Genomic DNA, 26,289 nt, shown 5'->3' with positions numbered 1-26,289 from the left:
GTGAGCAGGGCAGCGCAGGGAGAGGGAGAAGAGAGTGAGCATGGGGGAGAAAACATTGTCAGGCTGCAGGGGAGATGAATTCCAGCCATGTCCTGCATCCAAGTGTTCCACCAGAGAAAGACTGAGAGGGAGGCCATGAAGGAGGGGCAAAGAGTGGGACAGAGATGTGGCACCAAAGCAAGCAGTAGCTACTGGCTCAAATACTCCCAACAGCTCCAAAGCATCTCTGCTGCTGGCCACTTGACTGCAGGGGTGAATCTGCCTTGCCCTGGCTGCAGCTTCCAGCCCCTCTGCAGGTACAGAGCTCCCAAGGTCTCCTACATTGTTCATGCCGTCGCTAGTCCCTCCTGAGAGGTCTGCATGGTGCCCATCTCTCTGCAGCGTGGCACACAGAGTTTCATCCTCCCATGCAGCCTAGCCCCAATGTCCCTGCTTCCATCAGCACTCCGTTTGCTGGATCTTCCCTTTCTGGTTTTCCTCCATCAACTTCCACGGCACATTGGCTGCAAACATCCCTTCCAGTGCTGGGAAGGCAGGAGTCTGCGCCTGAAAGGGAAGCAAGAGGCTACATCAGACACGGGAGAGAGACTGAATGGCACAAGTCTGGGCTTCTCCCTGCCATGGAAGAGAGTCCTGCTGCTTTCAACCATAAGGCTCCCATTCCATCCCAGAGCCAGGGAAGAAGACACTCTCTGATACAGGCAATATCTTCTGGGGAATGCTGGCTCAACACGATCCTCTGTGGTGTCATGGGCATCAGGAATAACAAAGTAGGACATGTCTAAGGGAGAGCAAAGACTGATCTGGGCAGTGGTCAGGCCACTGTCAGGTTTGATGGTGTGCCAGACTTTACAACGCCTTTTCGGAGAGAGGCAATAAAGGCATGAAGGCTTGTGCAAAATGAGATAAGAACAAATTAAAGACAGAACCACTTCCACAAGTGACTTTCTAGACAGTGAAAAAACGTAGATCTCAGGGCTCCTGATAGCAGCAAAGTATAGGGTGACACACAGTCAGTACAGCAAGATGGTGAGATTAGTTAGATAATGGCTTGGTAGGTGTGATCTCGGCTAAGAGGAAGGGACTGGGGTATCGCTGACAGGTTTCTGCCAGGCTGAAGGGAAATGAAAAGCATGAGTCTTCAAAGACCAGTCATTATTGGTACAGAGAGTGTGAAAGCGCTAATGAGTTGGGCAGCTGATGAAGTTGAGGAGCCTCATTTGGAATAAGAGGATGAGAACGTCACGCAAGACCCAGATGTTTTAGGAGAATGTAGCACTAAGCTGAATGACAGATCAATGAAATGCAACAGTACTGATCAGACATTGATAGGGTCAGGGAATTGGAATGGGAATTCCTCATGTGTGGGCAACAGCCCATTGGGTGTGCATGATACACCGTGCAGAGCATCCAGTGTCCAACCAGCGCAGGAACAGCAAATGTAATCTCAGAGGATGTCAGCAGAGAGAGGGAGAGAACCAGAGAAGAGCTGATATCGCTGCTCAAGGCACCTCATCTGCTCTCAGACGGAGGATGAGCCCAGCGGGGAGTCTGTGCAGAGAAGGGTGTGAATCACAGAATCACAGGGCGGTTGGGTTCAGAAGGACCTTTGGAGATGATCCAGCCCAACCCCCCTGCTAAAGCAGGGCCATCTGAAGCCAGTCGAGGAACACCCATGGATAGAGGACCTGTGCTGAAACATGGGAGCCTGGCTTGCTCAGCACAGCAGGGCCATGGGGCCATATGTGAATGCTTGGGGGTGGTGAATATCCTGGTGGGATGAGAGCTGTGTATGCAAACAGCTGGACACGCAGGTATCCTATTTGCTGCTAGCTGAGGCTTTACAGACACACTGTCAAGGGGCTCCTCTCCAAGGTTTTGGGCCAGAAAGATTGGTTCTGATCACCTTGCCCTGGGCTTGCGCAGTCTAGAGAGTCACACAAAAGCCATAGATTTCTGTCTCATATTATCCTTTACCATCAGTGCTGATTAAGGACGGATGACAAAGAACCTGTCGCAAGCTGCTCTTGCACTACCCACAGTGGTTTTTAAAAAATTTCCACCTTGCTTCTTTTGTGATGCTGCCTGCCTTCAGTCTCCAGCCACTGGGACTTGCTAAGACTTTTCATCAGTTCTGTCACATCCCTCATCTTCAGCTCAAGGCAGTTTCAAGGCTCCCAGCTCTTGCACCAGGGTAAGCTCTCCCAAACTTCTCTCCCTCTAATTGCCCAGCCTCTTCCCCACTAGAATTGTCATCGTGGGCCCTTTCCATGAGGCTAAGTAGGAGGCAGCTGCATCACAGCTACTCCCCAAAGGTGTCCCTTGCCTGCAAAAGGAAACCCTGAAGGGTGATTTTGCCATGTTATTTGCAGAACAATAATATGAAAACTGCAGAGAAATGGTCTGACTTGTTTGCACTTTTTTTTTTGACATACTGGGGAAGGATTAGTCCTGGCCTGGTCTTGGGGGTCATAAAGGCAAGGTAGAGTTTTCAGAGGATGAGATACTGGAACAAGCTGAGCAAATGAAGGGCACTAAGTTGCCAGAAGCTGAGAGCTGAGGTGTGAGGGCTGAGCCAGAAACAACAGCCCTGCATTGAGATCCGAGTCCGGGCACCAGCAGGCATTGATACAGAACAGGAGATGGTTACATTAAAGCATCCCACTAAGGAATGAGAGAGAGAGGACATCTACAAAAGCCTGGAAATTAGCCCTCCTCTACTACAGAGTGGCTTGATCTCTGGGGGAATAAACAAAGCTGGGCTGTGATTGTCTCTTAGGAGGTTTTCTTCCTTCTCTGAGGTGTCTGACCTGCCCCCAGAGGAATGCCATGGTTAGCCAGGCCTGCCAATGTCCCGGGTACAGCTTTCACTCTGCGTCCATGACACCCTCAGCAGGCTGCCACAGCCCCATGCCTCCTCTGGCCACTGTGTCCCCAGGACCTTTCACTGCTGTCTCTGGAGTACTCTGGTCAAATAAGGGTGGATGTACAGGAAAAATAACAGAAATGGGGTGATGGACACTTACCCTTTTTTGTAGGGCCAGAGCCACAACACAAACAGCAAGCAGGAGGAAGAGGGTGAGTGTGAGCCCAAAAGTAACCTGCCCACTGAAGATGGAGGGAGTGCTGGAGACCTGGGCACCTGTGAGGAGGAACCACGGTTAGGAAGGAAGGGACAGTTGATTTTGCACCGAGGAAAGGCTGGGACTGCACAACAACAGGCAAAATGGGAAAGAGTGAGGGGAACTGGATGGAGCAACATGTGGAACTGGTGAAAGCTGGGAGAGGATGACAAGAAGATGGGATCCAAGTGGTCCAAGAGGAGAAGGACAGGGTGAGGCTGAGAGAGGAAAGGGCACCAGAGAACTAAGTAGGGTGAGCAGAAGAGGCTGTTTGCAGACCCATGGGGAACGGTACCTGTGATCTGCAGGTCATACTCCACTGCTCCCAGTCTGCCTTCTGGGCCATATACACTGCATTCCCAGGTGCCCATGTCCTTTTGTGACACTTGGGGTATTTCCAAGATGGGTCCCATCTGGGAACTGTGGGCCTCCAAGTTACTGGGAGTAGCCACAGCCAGCTTGCTCTTAGTGGGGGCTGAGTCAAGGTGCTTCCACTGGAAACGTTCATGTCCTTGGGAGTGCGTGAGGTGGCAGATGAGCAGCAAACGATTCCCCTCAGAAACCAGTCCTTGGATGCTCGGAGTCACTGCGGCAAAGGGAAAAAAGTAACCTCAAGAAAAACTACAGGCATGTCCACATCTCTTCCTCATCCATCCTTCTTCTATTGCATCTCTTCTTTATTACTTCCTCTAATTTATTTTCTTTGTCTTTCTCAGTCTTAAGAGAAAGTCACCCAGGAAAACTCCTGATTCCAGCAGAGTCCAATGTAGTGCAGTGCCCTGAACAGAGGTCTTGTTTCCTGCCCCAGGGTGGGAACACATAACAAGGAGCTATCCCTGCTCATTGCACTGATAGGTGGGGAGGTTTATCTACAGTGAGGGACTCCAGAGGGGCAAAACACCTCCCAGTCTCTCCTCTCACCTGTAACCATGGCCAAGGTCACGTCCCTGCTGATTGTCCTGTGGCCCACAGAGACAGTGCAGCGGTACTGCCCTGCATCACCCAGCCCCACCGCGGGGAGATGCAAGGGGAAGCTTCTGCTGCTCAGATTGTGGGAGATGTCCCAGTCTTGCAAATGTCCTCCTGCAAGGTGGCTCCAGTGGGCTGCCACCACGTTCATCCCAAAGGCACTGGGAAGGTAGCTCAGAGTGCACGGCAGATCGGCTGCAGAGCCAGCTGCAGCATAGACCACAGGGTTGGTTGGGCCATCGAAACCTGAGCCAGAGAAAGAAGACAATGTGGGGTGGTGCCTGGAAAGAGCTCCTCAGGGAGGTGACTGACCTGGGAAGTGAGGACAAGGTGGGAGCTGGGAAGCTGGGGTCACTGGGGTTAGTCAGGCACATCAAGGGGATCGGCTTGGGGATGCTGGTGTATCAACACAGAGGTTGAGCTCACCTAGTACTTGCAGGTTATATGTGGCAGAAATGATCTCCTTATCAGAGTACCGAAGCTGGCAGCGCCAGGAGCCCGCATCACTCATGGCTGGATGGAGGATGGAGAGAGCCCCGGACGAGGAGCAGAAGGTCCTGGAGGTGGGGCCCGGGTGCTCCTTATGGAACCAGCATGTCTCCACAAGGCTGGCCCAGTGACTGGAGTTGCAGCTCATCAAGAGCAGTTCATTTTCTATCACAGGGTTGGATGGACTGAAGGTTACTGCAAAAAGAAGAAGGTGTTGGGTTGGGGGGTGAGCTAAGGTCACAGGGGAACTACCAAACCATCCCTTCGTGCCCTCCCTGTCCTAACTTTATCCCTCAGCTGTCCCTTCAGAGCTGAGGGCAGACAGCAGGAAACTGCACTTTCTGGAGGGTGCTGCCTGTACTCCAACCTGCCCTGCCAAACACGACATCCCCACCCTATCCCACCTTTACAACCTCCCCGGTCCTAAAATCAACATTCTCCAGGTATTCCATCCTCTCCTACCTGTGATTACCCCCAGCTCCACATGGCAGCTGTGGACCTCTGTGTTGTATTTCACCCATGCCTCGTACAGCCCAACATCCTCGCTCCGGACGGGGTCGATCCGCAGGGAGAAATTGCCATTGCGTAAGGCAGAGTCCTGGAGTGACACCCGGGGCTTCATGAGCAATGCTGTCTTCTGCAGGCCCGAGTACCCCACTTCCAGCACCACATGTGGCTCCTGGTGCACACTGCAAGCAGGACAAGTGAGCAGTTCATGCCACAGGCAAACATGAGATCAAGGGAGGGGGCAGGAATGAGGGAATGTGGAGAAGGAGAAAAGGGGCTCAAAGGGCCTCCAACCCTCCCCAGTCCCCCCAGAAGGACTCATATCTCTTTTGGCCCTGGCATACCTTCCCCCATGCCGTTTCCACACCACAGATATCTTGTCAGGCAGCTGCTTCGAGCTCCCCCTCGTCTTTCTGGGGATCAGGGGGCAGGGCAGCATGGCTGAGCTCCCCTCTCTGACCCACACTTTCTGCTCCCTGCTTCTCCCCTCCGATAATCCCGGTGGGATGTGGCCAGCTGTAACAAGATGAAGAGTTGAGCAAAGAGTGGGACTCAATATTATCCCACTCTGGGGTGGGATTGCCGTCTTTGCCAGGGTGGGTTAGAATATGGGGTGATATCCAGTCACCTTCTGTGGAGTTGGAAAGGCACAAACTCTCCCTTCCAGCCTTTCCAGGGATCAAGTAACCCCCAGACTCAGCTTACTGAGCTAGTCTGCCCTCCCCAGTATGTTCAGCCCCTCTTACCAGAGAAAGCTAGCAGAGTGAAGGTGAGGAACAGTACCAGGAACACCAGTCTCATGGTGGCATCCAGGAGAGGGGCTGCCTCTCACTCAGGTCTGTGCTTGATGAGGCCCAAAGCTTGAAGGAGATCAGCAAAAATGAGGCATGGGCAAAGCAGGTGTTAGAGTGGGTGGGCGAGCACAGAGGGGTCAGTGGGATGTGCTTGCTCTCATGCTCTCTCTCTCTCTCTGATCAAAGCCTTTCCTTAAATGCCTTTATATTGCAGGTGGGCAGCTAATTTCCTCGTATCACTAAGAAGATGCGTCACGACCAAGAAACCAGTACAAGCCTGAGGCACGTGAGGGCAGAGGAGGGAGGGACCAGAGACACTGCTCTAAGCATCTTTTAGTGGAAATTCTTTGGGTCGCTGTTGTTTTTCTTACAGGTTTCGCTTCTATATAGCCAGTGGAAAAAGTGTAGAAGACACTTCCCAGCAAGTACCCTTCATGTTTTTCTTTCATCTCTTACCTTTTTTGGTTTGATCTTCCCGTCTCTTACAGATTGTCTCTAATTCTTTCAGGGCTTTTGAGAACATGTTGGTCTTTTTTCTGTTGTTCTTTCTTTTGTTGTTTTTCTTATCGTTGTAATTTTTTTTTCCTTCTTTAATCTTTCAAATATGCTGATTTCTCTGCTTTTTCTCATTGGTCAGTTCACAGACAGCATGAGGAAAGGGTCTGTGGTAAGCTCCAACCAGGGCACATGTGACTCATCAGTCTAGAGTCCAGGGCTAGTATGGGACACAGCTGAGGTGGTCCAAGGAGAGAGAGTGAGGAGCATCCAGGAGAGAAAAAATAAGCACTGAAGTGAGAGGCTGCATGCTGTGGCACTCTGAGGGGTGTGAGGAAGGAACCCTCCTGCTCCAGGAGCTCTGGGGGAAACCCACTCAAGTTCATGTGCTCGGGGGGCTCATCCTAGCCCCCATGCAGCTGCTGACCTTTGCACAGGGCAATACATTTCCATCCATGTGCCTCATCCTGGGGCCCCTTTTTGTCTCAGAGAACCCCCACTGTTGTGTTCACAGTTTCCAGCAACCCACTGGCTCTGACTCTTTCGGACTTAATCAGCCCTTCATGATGGGTGTCAGACACCCAAGCCCCTCGGTGGCTCATCCACCACGGGCTTGGGCTTTTTCTGAGGCTGAGAGAAGGGAGGTGACTCATAGTGGCTGCTTCTTGACTGTGGAAGGATCCTTGCTCGCTCTCTAGTTTTCCTCAGCTGTGTGGTGAAGGTGGAGGATAAAAGAGAGCCAGCGCTATGCTTCACTTCAGCAGACCTCTGTTGTAGTGACAGCTCTCAGGTCTTTCATCCCACGTGGCTCTCCAGCCTCCTGAGTTGTGGGATTGGTGTACAGGTGCAACCTTGTGTGCCTCCATGCCCCTGAGGGACTGCTCTGTAGTGGCCCTTCATGACCTCTCGTGTGACACAGCCCAGGGGATTGCATGAGAGAGGAAGAGACAAGTGAAGATAGGGGAGAACTTGTGACAGTTGTCAGGAGGTGTTTTTTCCTCCTGTTCAAGAAAAACAGTTTGTGGTGACCAGTTCAAGCAGAAAACATCAACCTCTCTTTCCCTTGAATCAGCAGCGCTAGAATGGTGTGAGTGTGTGGGTGAAGAGAGAGAGAGAGAGAGAGGAGGCAGCTGGAACTGTGGTGGGGAGACACGTACAGCTCCACAGTCCAGCATCCTCTGCTCCCCCCTCTCCTGGCTTTCTTCAGGGGACACACCCAGCTCGCTACTCTCCCCCTCAGTCTCAGCTCTCCCTGCACTCGTAGCCTTGGCACCCTGGCACTGTCCCCCTCTCACTCCCCAAACCATCCTCAGTGGAATCTGTGCTCTGGGAGATGCTTGTCTCTTGTAAAAACCAGATGTGTTTCCATCCCGCTGGCTCTTCCCGAGAGGCGGTCCCAAGGGACTGATGCCCAGGAAAATGACAGGCATTGCCTGGCACTGGGGTGGCGGGGGGGGGGGTGTGGGGTGTGGTGTGTATTTGGGGCCGAGGGCTTATTTTGCTGAGTGAGCACGTTGTGAAATGAAGGCTTTGGAGGCGCCGTTTTACTCAGCACCAGGCTATCTTTAGCAAAGACACGGTGACGTTTCTCTAACGACCCACTTTAAGTGCTGACTCCCTCGAATGGCATTTTCGTCATCTCCCAGAACAGGACCCCGGCGCAGCGATAACAGTGACCGGAGAAAGATCAGCACGGGAACGTCTTCTCAGAAGCGCCTGTGTGGGTCCCCTGGGCAGCGAGGCTGACAGGCACGCGTGGGACTCTGGCAGAGCCGTGGGGAATGACAGGCAGGCTACAGCGGGAGTGGCCAGGGCCCGGGAGACAGGAGGCCTGCTCACTAAATGCTCCTTTGTCTGCCTCAGGCATCAGTACCTTCAGCCAGGTTCCAGGCTTACCCACAGCAGTCACCTTGTGCACAGCCTTAATACATCGCTTTTCTTGTCTCTCTTGGCATGACTTACAGGTGCAAACTACCCTTACCAAGAAAAGTAGGAATAGAAAACACTGTTCTGCAGTATCATTGAGTTAGTGTCACCGAAGGAATTTTCCGCTGCATTTCCAGATTTCTGTGATACCATGTTTTTCTCAGAGACATTCCACTTTCATGTTTTGACCCTTGCAGCATCAAGTCTGAAACTGGTCACAATCTTCTGTTTTATGCTGACTTTCTGAGGTGCTCCAGAATTTATATGCAGACTTTAGCTGACCTAAGAAACCACGCCGTGGCTTGTAGCCTGGGTTATCAGCTGGTCTGGGTGTTCCTGAGATAGAGTTCTCAACAGAAGGACCTTGTGTAAAACATCTTGATTGCTGTTTGCCCAGTGCAAAAGCAAACACAGCAGGCAAAAACAAGTTACTTACTAATAAGAGATAACTAATAACTTCACGGCAAGGAACTGTAAACAAAAAGCAGCCACACCTGGGGAAACAGAAGGGAAAGTCTGGCAAGGATGTGGTGTGAGCAAGAGCTGCTGGGCAGGTTGGTACTCAACATGCACCTGCACAGGCAGCAGGGTTTCCAGGGATCAGACTGGGATTAACTGCAAGACTTCTGGCACTGACTGGGAAGCTTAGGGAGCTAAAAGAGATCTAAGGTCAGCTGCAGAGGGGAAGAAGTGGAGCTGCCCTTCTCTGGGCACTTGGGACAGACGCAGTGGTCCCCAAGCCAACACCGTGCTGCTGCAGCAGGGTCAGGCAGCAGAACCCTGAAGCAGAAGGAGCCAGTGCCCACATCTTGGCAGGCTCTGTGTGAAATGCACAGTGGGGAAATGCATCGAAGTAGCACCCCTGGGGTAGGGCGCTGCAAGCCACTCTATCCACACAGAGGGCCATGATGGTTTCTACCAGGGCACCAACCTGAGATGCATTCTGTGTACGAAATTAAGTTCAGGGTGGGTACAAACTTCCTTTTTTGAGGAAGTGGCTGTTCCAGAGATATTTCTGTCCCTCAGTGATGCCTGGAAGCAGCAAATTATCCCCCCGGGGCAGGGTATACCACATATCAGAGGGACCCATCCACCTGAGGTGACGGGTCCCAAAAAGTAGTGAGGAGAAGAGGATTGGAAAAGAGAAAGTCCACAGCTCTCAGCAGATCTGGGTGAAAGCAAAATGTGCCCCTGCAGAAGATCTTGGAGCAGGAAGAGTGACTGGATGCTCGACTGGGAGGCTTTTTTGAAGGCCCTTTTTAGAGGGTTTTGCTGGATGGGCAGTGCCAGAGTCACCACGGGTCTCTGATGTGGTGCTGAGGGGAGTCTAGTGGTGGCCTGCTTCCCAGAATCCCATGAGAACACCTTCAGGAAAGCACAGCTTTATGGGGTTTTTGGACAAATCTGCAGCCTCTTTCTTTACAGTGCTAAAAGGCAAGCACCCTTTGCAAGACAATCTTCAGCAGACAGCTAAATATCCCAGAGAAACCTGAATTAGAAAGTCAGGAGCAGCACTGGGGATTGCTGACTGAAGCTGTGGGATGCATTTCTGCTAAAAAAACCCTGGTGACTTAATTACTGAAGAGAATCTGCAGCATTCATGGGCATATTTGGCAGCAGGCAACTGGTATCTGGCCAGCATTCCCTCTGGAGAAGTGTGTAACTGTTCTCTTTCAAAAGATCCTTCCTGTGGGAAAGATGGGATGCTGCAGGATCCCCTTTGGTCATCCACAACTACCTGTGGAGATGGTTATCAGTACCTTAGTCAGTATCTAGTTACATGATGTCTTTGATGCCACAGCCCCTGTGCTTTGCAACACAGAGGGTGAGGTGGATTAACCACAAAAATCCATGCAGCAGGCTAGGTTACACTTTGACTCACCTCTCATTGCAGAATTCATGCTTTTAATCCAGTGGAAAAATATGCAATAGCCTCCCAAACATCCCAGGGCTGCAGTGGGTTTTCTCAAGAGCAAAGAGGTACCCAGGAGCTCGACACATGGTGGGTGCCAAGGTGGTGTCAGGACAGGCTGGGAGGCTGATGCTGGACATGTAGTGAAACCAGGGCACCCAGATTCCCCCAACAGACTGCAAAGAAGCCCCTTCTTAGGTGTGGCTTCTTTGGTTTTCAGTCTCTTCACGGTTTTGCAGGGGCTGTATGACTGCTTTTCCTGGAGATGTTTTGGCCTGTGGGACCTCCAGAACAGATTTGGGTTGTGTCTTCTGGTCTTAAGACCCAGCAGCAGATCTGGGGGAACAATGATATTTCTCTGGGTGCCAAGAGAGAAAGTTTGATCCACATATTCCAGGCTCATATCCCCATTGCTGCTGTTTCTCTCAACTGCCAATACAGAATCCCCTCAGAGAAAAATCACCAGAAAAGGATGTGCCTTCTGCTCCTGGGGCTCAAATCCGTTCTGTGTCCTGCTCTGGGCAGTACCATGGGTCTCTCCAACACAGAAGAGGTACCTTGGTCTTGCTGCAGATGCTGGGGGACAAGTGTTGCTCAGAGCACAGAGAGATCTGGCTGTAGGCTTAGTTGCATGTGTCCTCAGGAGCTGTGAAAAGTAGATCTGATCCATGTGCTGTGTTTTCATGGTGCATCATGGCAGGAGAACAGGAGCCCGTGTCTCATGGTGCACTGGATCTCTGGAAGCTGCAGGCAAACACTTACTAAGTAGAGAATATGCTGTTTCTTTCTTAGTGGGAAAGCTAGATAAGAAAAAGTAGACGGTAACTCAAGGAGCATATGATACTATGAGAAATCATTTGCAGAAGAGTACAATCACAGGGAAGGTTGCTGTGGGCGATGGCACAGCAAGGAAGAGCACAGCAGTGCTCCGGAATAGTCCTGAAGAGAATAAAGTCTCTGATTTGGTGATCCCCAGCCACTTTGCTTTGAACAAAGAATTGCTAGGGAAGGAGATGGTGCATTTTTAAACTGAAAGGGCTCATTGTAAATCAAAATGGATTTATTCCTTTATAGTTTAGTTTTCAGCTGGATCAATTCTCTGCTGCTCATCAGTGTTGACAAAAGACAGGCAGCAGGAGAGATGAAAGGGAGGATGGGATTGCCTCTCTCTGCAACACTAACAATTTGTGCTGGGTTAACAGGATTGTGTGCCAGACTGCAATTCAGAGGGTGCTGGCAGCTGAGCTGTTTTTTCAATTTCCTCTCCACTTGGCACCTCATGGCAGGTAGCACCCTGTATTCTTCTCGAAGATACCTTCTACTGCCCCACTAAGAAAAAAAACCACGAAACCAAAGAAACCCACTTGTTTGTTAGTCACGGCATCACAGGAAGATTCAGGTGGGAAGGGACGTCCGGGTCTCCACTCCACCCCTCTGCTCCCAGCAGGGTGACTCTCAGATGAGACTGGGTTGCTCAGGGCCTGGCCCAGGCAAATCCTGAACACCTCCCATTGTGGATAATCACTGCTTGTTGTGCTCTTGCCTTTAGCACTACAAAGAGACCTCAATGGCTCTGGAGCACCCCCATTCTCACCATGCTGGAAGATGACTGGCACACACAACAGGCTTTCTTGGTGTAAGGGCTGAGCCTTATTCACCCTCAAGGGAGGCTGGGACCAAAGAAATGAAACTATAAATGGACTTTAAATTTCTCAAGAAGGGATGGGCTCTCCTGTGTCACGATGAGGGCTGGGAGAGACCTGGATTATCAAGATGGAGACCCAAGTAAATATTGGGAAGTTCTGCCAGGAGCTGGTCACTGGGGTGCAATTGAGGCCACATGGAATAAACATGGTTTTAAGCTTGATTTTTTTTTTTTTTTTTTTTTTGGTGCCATTTATAATTTTTCCTGGTTATAAGAAGTTTCAGTTTGCAGACATCAGATCCCATTCTCCAGGAGGAGTACACACTGAGCAGTGTTCTCTCCACTGTAACAGGCTTCTCTGCCAGGTTTTCCTCTGAAAGCCACAAAAGACCAAAGGACTCTCTTTAACTGCACAGCATGTGAGAGAGTAGAAGATAAAGCAGCTAATGCTTTTGTGTCCTGTGTAAATACTTCAGACCCTCTGCTGATGAGATGAAAGAGTCCTAGAAATTCAGACTACATGAGCTTCCAGTGCTAGGCTGCCACATGATTTGTTCAGCATCCAAATGTCCATGGATGTCTTATACTGCCAAAACATGGTTAGGAGGGCTGCAGAGCTCTGCAGGTGTGACTGTCTCTCCTGGCATGGTGCATATATTTGGCAAGGTTAATGGGAAGCCACTGCCTCCTAAGACCCCTGGTAAAGTCGCATTTTGAATTCAAACCTAAGGTTCTATGTTGAGGAACAAAGTATGTGGAGCACGCTTCCAGAACAGAATACAGTATCCTGGGAAGACAAGACTCCAGGGAGGGAGATAGATGATAACATGCTGTATAAAATGGGATCTCAAAGAGTGAACAGATTGTGTTACCTCTGTTTACAGCACAAGTTACTGGAATGTGTCCATATTTCGAAAAAGGATGTGGAAAAATGGAAAAGGATTTAGAAGAGTGGTACAAAAAAAGCCATCTGACTTGGGAGCCTGGGGATCTTGCTTTGAAATGAATTAACTTGAGGTGTTTGATTTCTTGTACCTAATCTGAAGAAAACAGCGGTGAGCTCAGGCAGCAATTTTACTGCAAACAAAAGGAAATTCATTTTACGTGTCACAAAGACACAGTAATTCTTGTTAGAGGATGATGTAGAGGCCAGGAGTATAAATGAGTTCAAATACAGATTGGGCTATTTGTTGAGGATCAGTTCCTCTCTGGCTTTCAAATGTGCTGACCTGGTACGACTGGCAGCTGAGGATGTCCCTGACTCTTGCACAGTCCATCTTTGATATTTTTTTCCCACGAGGAGAAGATGTGAGATAGAGGCAGGCTCTCCACTCCAGCAGAGGAACACAAATCTGACCAGAGGCTCGAAATTAAACCCCAAAACCTGTCTGGAAATGAGGTGCATGTTTCGGGAAGAACTCCTGCTGTGGCCTTTTCACCACCTGCAGACTGTTAACCTGAAAAATGGTCGATGGCATCCTCTTGCTCAGCCCTAGGATACGGGGCTCTGCAGGATGAAGGAAACCAAGCCAGATGATCACCATCATAAGAATAAAACAGTATCTATTCATATTTCTCCAGGCTTTGCCCTTACTCACAGCCCTGACTGGAGGGCTTCCCTAAGAGTTCATGTGTGCCCTTTTCAAGACTCAGAAGTAAAAGCCAGCTTGTCTTGCTCTGCAAGAAAACTCCAGTGGAGGGAAACAGTGGATGAGCGTGACTGCTGAGCTGAGGCATTTAAGCCACAGGGAAAAGGAAGGAAAAAGCTCCTGGACTCAGATGAAGTGGGGTGGTGGTGGTATGTGGGTGTGGGGACTTTCCCCTGAGTTTGGCAGGGACCGCCAGTTTTTTCCCTAGCTACAGGTGCTCAGAGGGCTCATTTGTTCCAGCCCTGAAGGAGATACAGGGGTTTCTATGTTTTCATGATAATTTTTTTTCAATTACTATAATTTTCTTCTGTCTGTTGCGTATTAATTCAAAATAAAAGTCACTCTGAAGGACTGGCAACCCCAAGGGCTCTGTGTGCCCCCTGTTGAACTGTAAGACCAGATCAGCTTGTGCAGAGGAGGAAATATGGGCAAAATGGTCCAGTCACAAGCCAAGGTAAAGTTCAGAAGCCTTAATAATGGAAAAGGAGGCTACAGTCATACTGGCGCAAGAGTAGTTATTCAAAAGGAAAAAAAAATATACCAAACCAAGAGTAACAGCGTGTCTTGGTCTGTGAAATACAAATGTTTGGAGTGGATATAAAAAACAGGAGTTCTCAAAGCAATGTGGCATCCTCATTGAAGGGTCAGAAGATGACCTGGAAACCTTCCCAGGTTCTTGAGGGTGGGATTCCACCTTACAGCTGTTCTCATGAGGAAACTGATCTAAAAGACACTCTTCCTAGCTTGCCTTCCTGCCTCAATGCCACAGGGAATGACAGCCCCTGGCTACATACTCACTGCCTCTGGCACAGTTTCTAATAATATGGTCCTTCATGGGGTTCTAAGACAGACCAATGTAAAATTTTGGTTTAAAAGGAGGAGGAGAAGAAAATGTGAGTGTGTAACTACAATAGGGAATAACTAAAATTGCTTCCATGGCAGGCTCCTACAGACATCTGCCCAAGCATGGCTGAGTGGATGATGAACTGTGCTGAGGGTGGAAAGGACAGAAAACTTTTAAAATGCTATTGCTGATGTAGAACTGAAGCTGTAGACAGTGAGAAAAACAGGCCCCTACTTCCTAAGGGTGGGACAGTCAAACTCCAAGGCTCCAGGGGATCCAATAAGAGAAGGAACACCACTGGGAAAGGGTCCAAAAAGCATATGTGCCTTTCTATTGGAGGTCCCCTGGGCTTGCCTTGGACTCTCTAGGCAAAGGACCATGTCTCCAGCAAGACAGAGACACCTGTGTGTGTTCAAATCAACCTGTGGACACGCAGCCAGGACCAATCTGACCATGACCGAGCACACAGGGCCTTCTCAGCTGTCCAGGCTCACCGCTGGTGTGATCAGAGCCATTCCCGGTTGCTCCACGCTGGGAGGCAGCGCACAGCCTGCCCTGTGCCCGGCATGTCGGGTACAGAGGCACTGGGATGAGGTTTCCTCACGATTTTCCAGTCGTGTATTCACGGGCACGTCGGGTTTGGTGCCACCAGGGGGCCCTTGCTAGGCGGGAAAGCTGTGCTTGAGGGACTCCGGCCATCCCTGTCCCAGCGATCAGTCTGTCCCAGACGATCAGGAAAAGCAGCATACGGTGCGCCCTCCACGCTGAGAGGTTCCAGTCTGAGCTGGGTTTGGTCGTGCTGCCTGCTTGCTCTCCTAGGGGGCTGCTGTTTTTCAGCACAAGCAGAGGTCTTGAAAAAAGAGATTAGGGTTCAGCCTTTGTGCCCCGAGTTAAGGCAGATCACCCCGGAGTCCTCAGCGTTAAGAACATGTACAGCACTAAGGTGTGCTGCTGTACAGCAGCTGGGACACCCCAGGTGTCACCACTGTATCCCAATTCCATGACACCTGTCTCCCTTTCCGTTTGCAGTCTGGAATCCCATCTGTAGGCTTTCCACACTTGGAAGTAAAAGCAAAAGCAGTCCTGGGGGATACTGGGAACACCTATAGGGATCCTGCCACAGATGGGAGATTTGATCTGAAGTCAGGATTTCATCTGAAAGCCCTTTAAAGCATAGAGAAACTGAGGCAGAACAGGATCCTCTCCCAGCGAGAAACTACAGTCAGCATGGCACACAGTTAGCAATGCTACAGCAGATTGCTTATTTCTACAGCTATGGAAAGGGATTCACAGACCCTGAAGCAGTCTGTATTTTCTTTAGTTATGAGCAAAACCTCCTGACTCATTTGAATTACACGGTTGGCTTTTCCAAACATCCCTACTGAATCTTCTGTGAAATTTACCTTGTGAAGAAACATCAAATTCCCAGCTCAAATCTGGGTCCATATTTACCATGCAGCTGTCCTGGAAGCTCTGGAGGTTTGTTGGAGCCATATTCAAGAGCTTTAGCTCTTTTCAAGACTGGATCTCGCGTAAAAAAAAAAAAAATTATAAGTACCAAGAAACTCCCCATAAGGAAACAGCAACCAGCTATAAGTTTTCTGGTGGGATTTTAGGTGTGCTTACGGACAAGCCTAAAGGAGCACTCGCTACCTGCGGTCATGCTGGGAAGTGCTGTCCAGCAAAGACCTTTCTGTCAAGAATGTTTCAGGCAAGGGGCTTTGAAAGTTGTCATTATAAATTATGCAGCCTAATAAATGCATCCTAAAATGATGCATGAATTGTTGTAAGACTGGGGGAAGTCTAAGCCATGACTCTCCCTGAGCTGCCAGCGAGGTATTGGCAGACACAGGTAATCACAGGGCTCTGGAAGCTGGCTGGTTTTGCTACATCTTACATCCTTTACTGGTTGCAGGATCTTCTCTCTTGGATGCAGGGAGCCCTGGTAACACTTTGGACTTAAGGACAAGATCCATCATGCAGGACATGTAGCCAAACACCCTGCTGACATGACACCACTGCGTGGCTTAAGGGACTAAACCGAGAATAAAGCATCCTGTATCCAGACAGGACCTTGGAAAAGCTGACCTGGACTTTTTGAGATGCGATGTTTAAGATACGTGGTAGAGAATGGCAACAATAAACGTCATTTCAAAAAGCCCTGGAGGTCTATAGAATGTGCGGCTCCTACAGCCCCCTGGTGACAAGTAGCGTCAGTCAGATGTCACCCACAGCACACATACGAGTGGTGTGCTCTTCTGCCCTCTTCCGTGGGTGACATGCTGCAGGTCACCGAGCCCCCTGCTCTAGCCTGCCTGCACAGGGACACCTGACAAGGTGAACTCTGTCTGCTCTGATATCCCAGTTCTGTGAGGCTCAGCTGAGGAACTGCTGTTGTGCACAGATACTTCCAGCTGGGACTCAGGCTTCCTGAACAGCCTGAGACAGGACAGCATCTTCTTCTGTGTCTAATAGGAAATGCCTCCCACAAGAGCGAAGCTGTGCTTGGTGGCACCACGCTGGGCCCATAAACCATGTTGTGTGGCTGAGACCCATGAATACCTAGAGACCTTAGAGCCCTGTGACTGTCCAGGCTTTGCTAAAACGATAAAAGCTCACCAGGAAATAGTACTGGGTTTGTGTGGCAAGGTTTTAGTCATGGAGGGGCTCCAGGGGTGGTTTCTGTGAGAAACTACAACATGTGAAGAACTGGCTGCAACTCCCTGCACTGTTGGAGGGGAGGAGGTAGAGAAAATTGGGAGGGAAATTGAGCTCAGGAAGAAAGGAGGGGTGAGAGGAAGGTGTTTTAAGATTTGGTTTTATTTTCTCATTATCTTTCTCTGATCTGATTAGTAATAAATTAAATTAAATTTTCCCCGAGTCAAGTCTGTTTTGCCTGTGAATCATCTGTCCCTGTCCTTATCTTGACCAATGAACCTTTCCTGACATGAGCCTTTACTATATTTTCTGTCTCCCATCCTGTTGAGAAGGGGAGCATTAGAGTGGTTTAGGTGGACTTCTGGGGTCTAGCCAAGGTCAACTCACAACAGAAAAAAACCCCAAATTCACCCCCTGATAAGATGTCCTGTCCATCTGCAGTATGTCCCGAGTCTGAGCCCACACATGTAAACACAGACTCCTTCCCTGAGAAAACAGACTGGAGCAGCCATGAGCGTGTCTGTCTTTGACTCCGTGCTTGAAATAAGGGAGAGAGGTGGGAGGGAAAAGTACACGGGCTTCTTAAGGATCTGGGAAGGCAAGTTGTTTCAGTTTCCCATATGGCATATGGGAAGTGGCTGAGCAATGTGTCTCCTAACCAGGGGGACTAAAGGAGCCCCTGATCCCAGAGGGAGCAGTGGGGGGGGGAGGAGAAATAATTGGTCTTCACTGTTTTTTTTAAAGCTAGTGCAACCAGGTGATTATGGACTTTCCTGAAGCAAGAAGGGTTTTCTTCCCAGACCAGCAGTGGCTGGAGGACTCACTTTTTCCAGGTCTGAAGGAGGGTTCACGACTCTGCCCATGTGATGGTTTTGATTATTCCAGTCCTATATCATCTATTGCATTAAAACTGGTGAGAAAGACAAAAGAAGCTGGGCAGAGGGGATCATTTGTCTAACGGGAAATGAGAAGGTGACAGCTATAAGATACAAAGAGCATTCATTTCTGGGCTCAGCACTTCAAAATATCTTCAGACTCAGCTCAAATTTTCCATGGCAGGCCTCTATTTCTTCATATATCACAGAAATTGGTAGATGGAAAGGGACATCTCAAGATGCCTAGCCCAACTTCCTTGGTCACATCAGAGCTGATTCCAGAGCTACATCAGGTTGCTTAACCAGAAGCATCAACTGGTTTTATTCACCCAACAAGGCAGTGTTGCTGTTCACCTGCAGCAGCCAGAGCTGTCCCAGTAGGTTTGGCACCCCTTTCACAGCCACAGCCTTCAGGAGGTTTGCTCATCACTTTGGTGGCCCCAGGTCCCACCTGTCCGCTGATCCCTGCCAAGGAGTGAGGGGCCACTCGCTCATCCAAGTGAGGACAGGGACCCAGTTAAGACCTCACAGGTGGCTCTACCTGCTCTCTGCACTGGTGTTGGCATTTGCTTTTCCAGACCACACAAAAGGGCCATCAGAAGCCCTTGTCAGTCTAGAAGGAAGTTCAGCAGAGCGTGCAAGAGCATGACTGTGACTCCTCCACAATTCCCTCAAAGCAAGCCGACCTGGAGGAGGAGGAGAAAGGAGGAAATCTCCAGTGCTGCCTGGCTGGCAGGACCAGATCTGCTGTAAGCTTGCAGCAGGTTCCATGGGAAGCAAGGAAGGGACAGCTGAGGGAGTTCTGCCCCCAGCTGATGAGGTTAACAGATGGTCACAGGAATTAAATGAAATGAGCGGAGAATTAGCACAGAGCTGAGAAAGAGGAGTAAGGCCCCGAAATGGCATCGTCACTTCAGAGGAGTCACTGGTGAAGACAGGCTTTGTTCTTACCTTCATGACACCAGCACAACATGGCTGATCACACTGTGGAAGAAGAACTAGGCTGAAAGACAAAAACACCTGCAGGTTTGGACGCAAACAAAGCACGCAGGCAGGCTTGACATAAAGTGCAGTGCAAAGCCCTGCATTCTCACCTTTTTCTGGAAATCTATGCAACTTCTTGCTGTGCTCCCTCTGTCAGCCAAAATACCGCTGGATACAGCACGGATATTTGCAGGTCTACAGGAAAGGAAGAAACAGTGTGATTTTCAGTTGTGTTATCTGTAGCCCTCACCTCCAGTCAGAGATGATGTCCTGCAGGTCACCAACATGAAAAAAACCCAAAGCAGGTATTTTTCTATTTGTGTATCTCTAGCTGTATCTTCTAACTATCCATAGACAATGATAAAGGTGTTCAATAAAACTAAGATGGAAGAAATAGTAGAAACTGTGGGATCAAAGGGCCCACAGAGACATGGAGAAGCCGTCTAGCAGTCCTTTGTCACTTCCCTCTGTCCTGCAGTATTTCCCTCAGAGGAAAGGAAGGATGGCTGCTCACACTGCTAGTGCTGGCCTAAAAATCAGCTGCTGCCCCACTTCCTTCTGGATGACTGCCTGGACAGAGACAGTGGTACTGGTGTTGCATCCACATAGGAAGCAGAGATGGAGTTATGCCTCCATAACTTCTCATTGGCAAGCACATTCTTCACTACCCCTAGCCAGGCGCTGCAGTGGTGGTGGGGAGGAAGTATGAAAATTGCAATCTGCCTCTGCAGAGATTGTATCATCCGCTGATAATCTGTCTTCAGTACAGAACAGCAAAAGCTGGCTGCCGAGCAGAAAGTTTGGGGAAGTCCTGAGGACTTGCCCAAATCTGGAGCAGAGACTAGAATCTGTAATTTTTTAAAATGGAGCAATGCTGGAATACCAAATTGCGACAGCGCAGCTACGAGGTACGCGCCGGCTGGAGCAGCCCACTGATCCCAGCGCCCAAGGCGGGCGGGAGCAGAGAGGGGTGTTGCAAGTCCCTCCCAGGCAGCAGCGACCTGCTTTTGGAACCCGGCTCTGGGGGAAGGCACCCAAGCTGGCTGTGGCTCCAGCCACTGGCAGCTCCACCAGGAACGGGTGCCGGGGCGAGGTGCAGTGGGATCGCACCCGGGAGGCACCCACGGGCAGCAGGGGCTTGGCAGCAGCTGTGTCCCCCTGTGCCCTGCGCGCAGCCCAACACCGGCATTTGGAGAAAATGACAAGCGGATGCTTTGCCCCTCTGGAGACAAGTAAGTGTTTGCACTTCCAGTGTCTGATCCGCTGCTGCAGTCGGACAAGCACAAAGCCGCTGACGCGCACACAAAAGTTGGTATTATTTGCAGCTCCCGGTGGCTTGTTGCGCGAGTGCCAAAGTACGAGTCGAAAAAGAAGAAACACGAACAGCAGCTTTAAAGGTCTTGCACAGATAAAAAGACAAACGCTTGACAGCTCTCCCCAAGGCAGCCGGTGGGACAAAGAACTGAAGCTCTTGCCTCTTGAAACGCTCCCTGGTCGCTGCGCCTGGTGCTGTGTGAGTCATGCCTGAAGCCAGCCAGGGCAGGGGGCCATGGGGCAGCGTACGGTGAGAGCAACACGGGGCTGCATCCAGCAGCTACAGCTTGGTGTCCCTTTCCAAACCCCTTCTGCCCAGTGCTGAGGCCCAACAGCAGTTTTAAGAGCTTCGGGACAGCCCTGGAGCTTCGTCCAGTGTTTGTGCTCTGCCCTCGCTGGAACTGCAGCATGACAGGGAACAGGACCCAAACACGCTGCCCAAGGGGCCCTTCAAATAACCAACGCGTGCCCTTTGATCAACCTCTGGCTCCCCTCTCCACCCACGGCTGGACAAGCCACGCCCTCTTCCCACAAACCAACTCCCACCGACCCCTGCAGGTTGTGAAGACACAGCCATCCACACCAGCGGTTTGAAACATTTTTAAACGCTTTTATTTACAGTGCTTGTTGAAAACAATATATATATTTATATCTATCATCCTTGTGATGTCTGTGCCATAGAAAACGCTGTGGCTATATTGCCTTTAATTTACAAAAAATGGTCACAAGAAAATCTGAAGGGAAAAAATGGAAATCAAAGTTTGGTCCCCAATTGTTTCTCTCTTGATTTGTTTTAAAAAAGCCTCCAAATTAAAAAAATACACAGCTCAGATGAAATTCATATATAAAAGCAACCCTTATCTTCCGAAAAATTCGCGAGGGCCAGCTTGCTGTCATGTAAACTTGGAAAAAAACCAAAAGCTTAAAATAAATCCTGTCTCCATGTGTCACTTAATAGAACCATTATTTGCTTGTAATATTGTCTTTCCTCTCAGGGTTCAGCGGGAAAGCAGATGAGAAGAGGCTTAGGACTGGGGAACGCACCATGAGATCTGTGCCCGCAGCCTCCTGGCTCATGGAGGAGCTCTGGCAGCTGGGCTGGGGAGCAGGAGCTCTCAAGAACCTCATACCAGTGACAAAACAGGCAGGCAGGTGAGAAGGGGATGGGAGGTGCTCTGCCACATGAAGTGCCCGGCGAGGTTGTGTGCCCAGGAAACCATGAGATTCTTGAGGGAAGAGGAGCACTGGTAAGTGGGGCACAGTGAAGGGATGCAGGGGACTGGGATAATTTCAGCTGGGGAATGTCATGGATGGGTTAGGTCTCTGGGAGAGAAGGGACCTGCTGTCTTCCCCATTTGAGAGCACTTCTAATCTTTCCTCATCTGAGATTGTGTGAAGCCAGAGGCTAACGGGCAGTGCAAGCACAGGCTGGAATGGAGGAGGAGAGATGGACGGAACAAGGGAGATGGGAGGGGAGCTCTTCAAGCTGAAGAGCCGTTTTCTGTCTTCTGTCTCTTTGGATCCACTTCATCCTACATCAACCATGGAGAGGAAAAAGAGGGAGTTACCATCAAACAGTGACCACTCCAAGGCACATAATTTCTCCACAAAATTCTTAACTGCTGCTCTTTCCTCCATATGGAAATCTCTGTTAGGCCCACTCTAAATCCACTCCCATCTAAAGCACCCTTGAGTGCCTGACACAGCTGTTCTGTTGGTCATGGTTAAGATGTGGACAGTTCCATCTGGAGGGACACCACACCCATGCTGTTACTTCCAGGAGGTATAAGAAGCCGAGGCTCACACCACTGCAGACAGACCCCAGGGTCCACCCTTACAAGTCTATCTCCTGGCCTGAAGCCCAGAAGACACAGGTAGTTCAAAGGTCATTGCCAAGCACAACCTCGAGCACCTCAACTCCCTCTCACTTACTCAGCACTGCTGGTGGAAGGACCCAGATCCTACAAGGAGCATACATGATTTACTATCCCCTTGCCACATGAGGTTTGTTTACCCATCTGCCGCTGAAGCAATGAGACCTGAGGCCAATTTGAGATTCTCAGCAGCAGCATCCACGTGGATTTGATCAGCACTCAGCGAGTCGCCTCGTTCCTTCTCCCCACTATTATCCTCACACTCACTACTACTCACCTCTTCCTCCTCTGCAGATCGTTTCTCTGCGTGGCCATCCTGCTCTTGCCCATTCTCATCTCCTTCTAAGCACAAGCAAGAAAGGAAAATCACAGGTTAAACTGAAGCAGCATTTAAGGGAATGTAATCTCACAGTCAAGAAGGCTCAGAGAAGGAATTTCCCTCCACAATCTTCTATTCCTCTGAAGCTTCCTACTCCTTCAGGTTTCCCTACCTTCATCCTCATCACCACCTTCTTCTTCATCCACATCATCAGGATTCTCTTCATCATCCTCATCAGCGCCGTTCTCCTCATCCTGAATGAAACAGATCAGTCATAGCAGAAACTGGTGCCAGGATGACATTTCCACATTCTCTTTGCTACAAGCACAATTTCCAGAGCTCCAGCCACCTCAGGTGTGCACTGAGTGCATTGTTACTCCGACACCGTTATTCCCACCACTCCTGCTGAACACTCCTCCCAACCAGCTTTACAAAGCCAATCCTTCCAGTCCATCCCCAACAACACGAAGCTCCTTGTCTCCCACAAGCTTACATCCTGATGAGCTGCCGCCATCCCTCCCAACAACCAAAGCATCTCTGTGATTACAGGCTAATGACTTAGCCGAGGCTCACAGTACATCTGCTTCCAGATCCCTTCCGACCTCCATCAATCTGTGCATTTCCTCCTTGTTCCTCCCCCCACCTCCAACACGCGCTCCTTGTGCGCCTCAGGGTACTTCGTGGGCGCAGGACCACATCTCCCGTGCCACATTCTCCTACTTGTTCTTGGCTCCATTCCCTTCTTTGACCTTTTTTCTCTGTGATGGGCTGTGCTGACTACACTAAGTCCTTCAAGGCTCATTCTCCACAATTATCCGAGAGCTCTCTCTCCCATTACCTCTATGCTGGAGTTCCCTTGACCTGCCCTCTTTCTTGATCTCCCGTATGCCCTTCATATTCATTACCCACATCGAGCACAAAACCCTCCCCCGACGTCTTCAAATCTGTCCCTCAGAAGGGCCTCACCTCTACTGTCTCCTTCTTCTTTTCTTTGTGGACTGCTTTCTCTTCGAGTTTTTCCTTCTTCTCTTTCCTTTCCTATATGTGAAATGAGGTGCGGGGGGAGGGGGGGGGAAACCAACAACATTCTGGCGGTCAGCGGCAATAAAAGACGGGGATGCCTAAACAAAGAAGGCTTGCAGGAGAGGCGGAATAGCGGGCGAGAAGACATATTAGGCGTTAAATCCGCCCGCCTGACAAAGGCAAACAGCAGCGAACGCGCGTCAGAGCTACTTTTAGCCCGCACACGCGTGTGGAAACCAGAAGCGGCATGGAAGAGTTTTAACGATTTGAAAAAAAACCCAAAAAAACAAAACAAAACAAAAAAAAACCCCAACCTTGTCGGCAGGATCGAGGCGTTTCCGGACCTCTCTCTCCATTCCACCCCTCCCTCCTCCTTCCCCCGCCATCCGAGGGCCCGCGCTTTGTGTCCACACAACTTTCCTCCTGCTCCGCGGTGACACCGCTTCCCGCCCCCCCCCGCCCCGGCGCCGAGCAGAGCCGAGCGCAGCCGAACCCAGCGCGCGCTCGCCTCGCCCGGCCAATGGGGGGCGGGGGCGGGGCGGGGGGCGCGAGGGCCCTCGGGGGCCCCCCCCCCGCCCCGCCCCGCCCCCGCCCCCCCATTGGCCGGGCGGCGCGCGAGGGACCGCGCGCGCCCCCCGCCGCCAGGGCGCCTCACGGAGCCGTCCGCCCCCCCACTCCCCCGCCGAGCCCATTCCCTCCCCTCCCGTCGGGAGCGCGTTCGCTTGCGAGGATGGGAAGCGGGGAGCGGGTTGGGAGGGAGGTGTCTCACCTTAGCGCTCAGCTCCGCCGGTGCCTCCTCGACGCGTTTTTCCGACATCCTGGCCCCCCGACTGCGAAGGGAAGAGGCCGGTGGGAACTGTGCGAGGGAGGGAGGGAGAGAGCGAGAAAGAGAGCGAGGAGGGGTCCGCGGCGGGAGCGCGAAGTCCCAGCGGTCCGCAGGCGGCGGCGGGATCCCGCCCCGGGGGCCAAAGTACCAGGGTCTCCCGCGGTGGGGGGATCCGCCGGGGCAGGGGATTTATACAGCGCCGGTGACGAGGGAAGGAGGGACCTGGGGAGGGAGGAGAGAGGGACGGGAGGCGGAGGAGGGAGGGGAGAGGGACGGGCCGCTACAACAATGTGCGCTCCGCCGCGGCCGCCCGGCAGCGGGGGCGCACCGCGGGTCCCCGCAAGGCGCCGCACGGCCCCGTCGAAGCCAGGCGAAAGCCCCGCTCCGCGCCGAGCCACGGGGCTGCAGCACCGACGGGCACTGTCCGGGGAGGGGAACCGAGCGCTCTGCCCGCAGCACGCCCGGGGAGCCGCCCGTACAGGCTGACTGGCTCTCCAAGAGGAATCCGGGGGAGGCGAGAAGCGGCGCTGCGGGGCCGTGTGGGAGGGCAGTGCTGGCGACACGCGGCCTCCTGCCTGGAATTTTCCACTCCAGCTGCCCGCCCTTCCTCCCGCTGGAAGCGCTCCCGGCGGCGGGGCTCCTCCCGCCCCTCCCCGCTTCCCCCCCCGCCCCCGTCGCCCGCCCGGTGCTGGGCACTTTTCCCGCGCTCTGCGCGCGGCGAAGGGAGTGGGCGGTGCTTCGGGGAGGGGGTGGGCGGGGCAGCCGGCGCTGGCGGGGGGGTGGATTAGCGATCGCATCCCCCGTCCCCATATAAGGAGGGGCTCGGGGCAGGGACGCCTGATTGGCCCATTCAAATGAGCTCTCTGCCTGGCAACAGGTTTCCCATTGGCTGGCGGCGGCCGGCGCGCCGGCGGGGCGGGGGCGCGGGGCCGTTTGGTGCAGTGCGAGGCGGGAGGGGCCGCTGGCACGTGGGGCGGCGGGAAGGTGCGCGAGGGCGCGGGCGCCGCGCCGCTCCCGTCGCCGCGGTGCGGGCATTGTCCCCCTGGGCTCGGCTCCGACTCGCCCGGGACCGGCCTCCCGCTCCGGGCCACCGGCCGGCCAGCACGGGCCGTGCAACACTGAGCCCTGCCGCCCGCCCGCCCGCCCGCCTTGAACCCGGGCTCTGGTAGACGCTCCACCGGTGCCTCCCCCCGGGCTGGGAAGGATCACCGCCCAACTCCGAGTCTCCCTTTAGCCAAAGGTCCTTCCTGCAGAACCGCAGGTGGTGACTCGCAGCTGCACGGATTTGTTGCTAACGAAACAGATGTTCCTGTAGCCGCGCTTCAGCCCGTTGTTTATCAGCTTGAGCAGACCAGGATGACTAAATTCCCTTCACCTTTCCCAGAAGGTTTATATTGTCCCGCTCTTAGTCACAGGCTCATACAAAAGAAGAAAATAAATCCGCACGCGTTCACAAGCCTACCTACATACAGAACTAAGCATGCACATGAGCGCATATGGATGTACACGTGTACACAGTCATTCTCGCAGGTACAAGGCAAGGTTATTAATCCATCTGGTTGGGAAATGTATGGAGGTACACAAGCCCTTCTTGTCCTTCAGATACAAACTCAGCCTCTGTGAAAAGTCAGGATTTAGAGCTGGTGCTCTTGAGTTTAATCGAATGTGTCTCAGTTCAAGCATCTAACAGCAAAAGCCATTGGTATTTGTGGAACAGAGGGCACTGAGTACATATCTCCTGAAGGAAAGTATGAAAGAGATTGGATAAATTATAATCTGTGTGATAGGGAGGTAGAAGGTCCCCACCTTGTCATCTCGTCTCCTCCACAGCTACAGCTGCTTCGCTCATGATCTGACTAATTGACGTTCTTCCCAGCTACACACAGTGCAGAGTGCCTGCCCCAAAAATCAGTCCTGTAACTCAGACGCACAGATCTAGACTAGTACCAAAATAAACCAAATTATGAAAATGCATGCACTAATTTCCCCCCCTTCTGTTTCACAAAACCCATCTGGCCAATTTCTCAGGTCTAGCTGCTATCAGCATTCCAGCCCTGGTTTGGT

At 51.6% G+C, this 26,289-nt stretch overlaps 2 protein-coding genes across 2 annotated transcripts; both read right to left on the bottom strand.

Moving 5' to 3' along the window:
* Positions 1-438: 438 nt before the first annotated feature.
* Positions 439-5,888, bottom strand: LAG3 (lymphocyte activating 3; the record flags this gene model as incomplete). The annotated part of the gene is made up of 8 exons (XM_082278544.1): positions 439-546; positions 3,027-3,142; positions 3,418-3,708; positions 4,044-4,337; positions 4,518-4,775; positions 5,043-5,269; positions 5,432-5,603; positions 5,834-5,888. 8 exons carry the CDS (start codon positions 5,886-5,888, stop codon positions 439-441), a joined length of 1,521 nt encoding a protein of 506 aa, XP_082134670.1.
* A 15,636-nt stretch (positions 5,889-21,524) lies between these two features.
* Positions 21,525-24,705, bottom strand: PTMS (parathymosin). Its single transcript, XM_082277738.1, has 5 exons — positions 24,169-24,705; positions 23,343-23,414; positions 22,549-22,630; positions 22,335-22,399; positions 21,525-21,715 (listed from the first exon to the last, which is right to left on the bottom strand). The coding sequence occupies exons 1-5, from the start codon at positions 24,214-24,216 to the stop codon at positions 21,665-21,667; spliced, it is 318 nt and encodes a 105-aa protein (XP_082133864.1). The 5' UTR covers positions 24,217-24,705; the 3' UTR covers positions 21,525-21,664.
* Between the last annotated feature and the right edge of the window lie 1,584 nt (positions 24,706-26,289).

The sequence above is a fragment of the Coloeus monedula genome (genome assembly GCF_965178545.1).
Source record: "Coloeus monedula genome assembly, chromosome: 3".
Lineage (NCBI taxonomy): Eukaryota > Metazoa > Chordata > Aves > Passeriformes > Corvidae > Coloeus > Coloeus monedula.
This window is presented reverse-complemented; position numbering and strand designations above follow the sequence as displayed.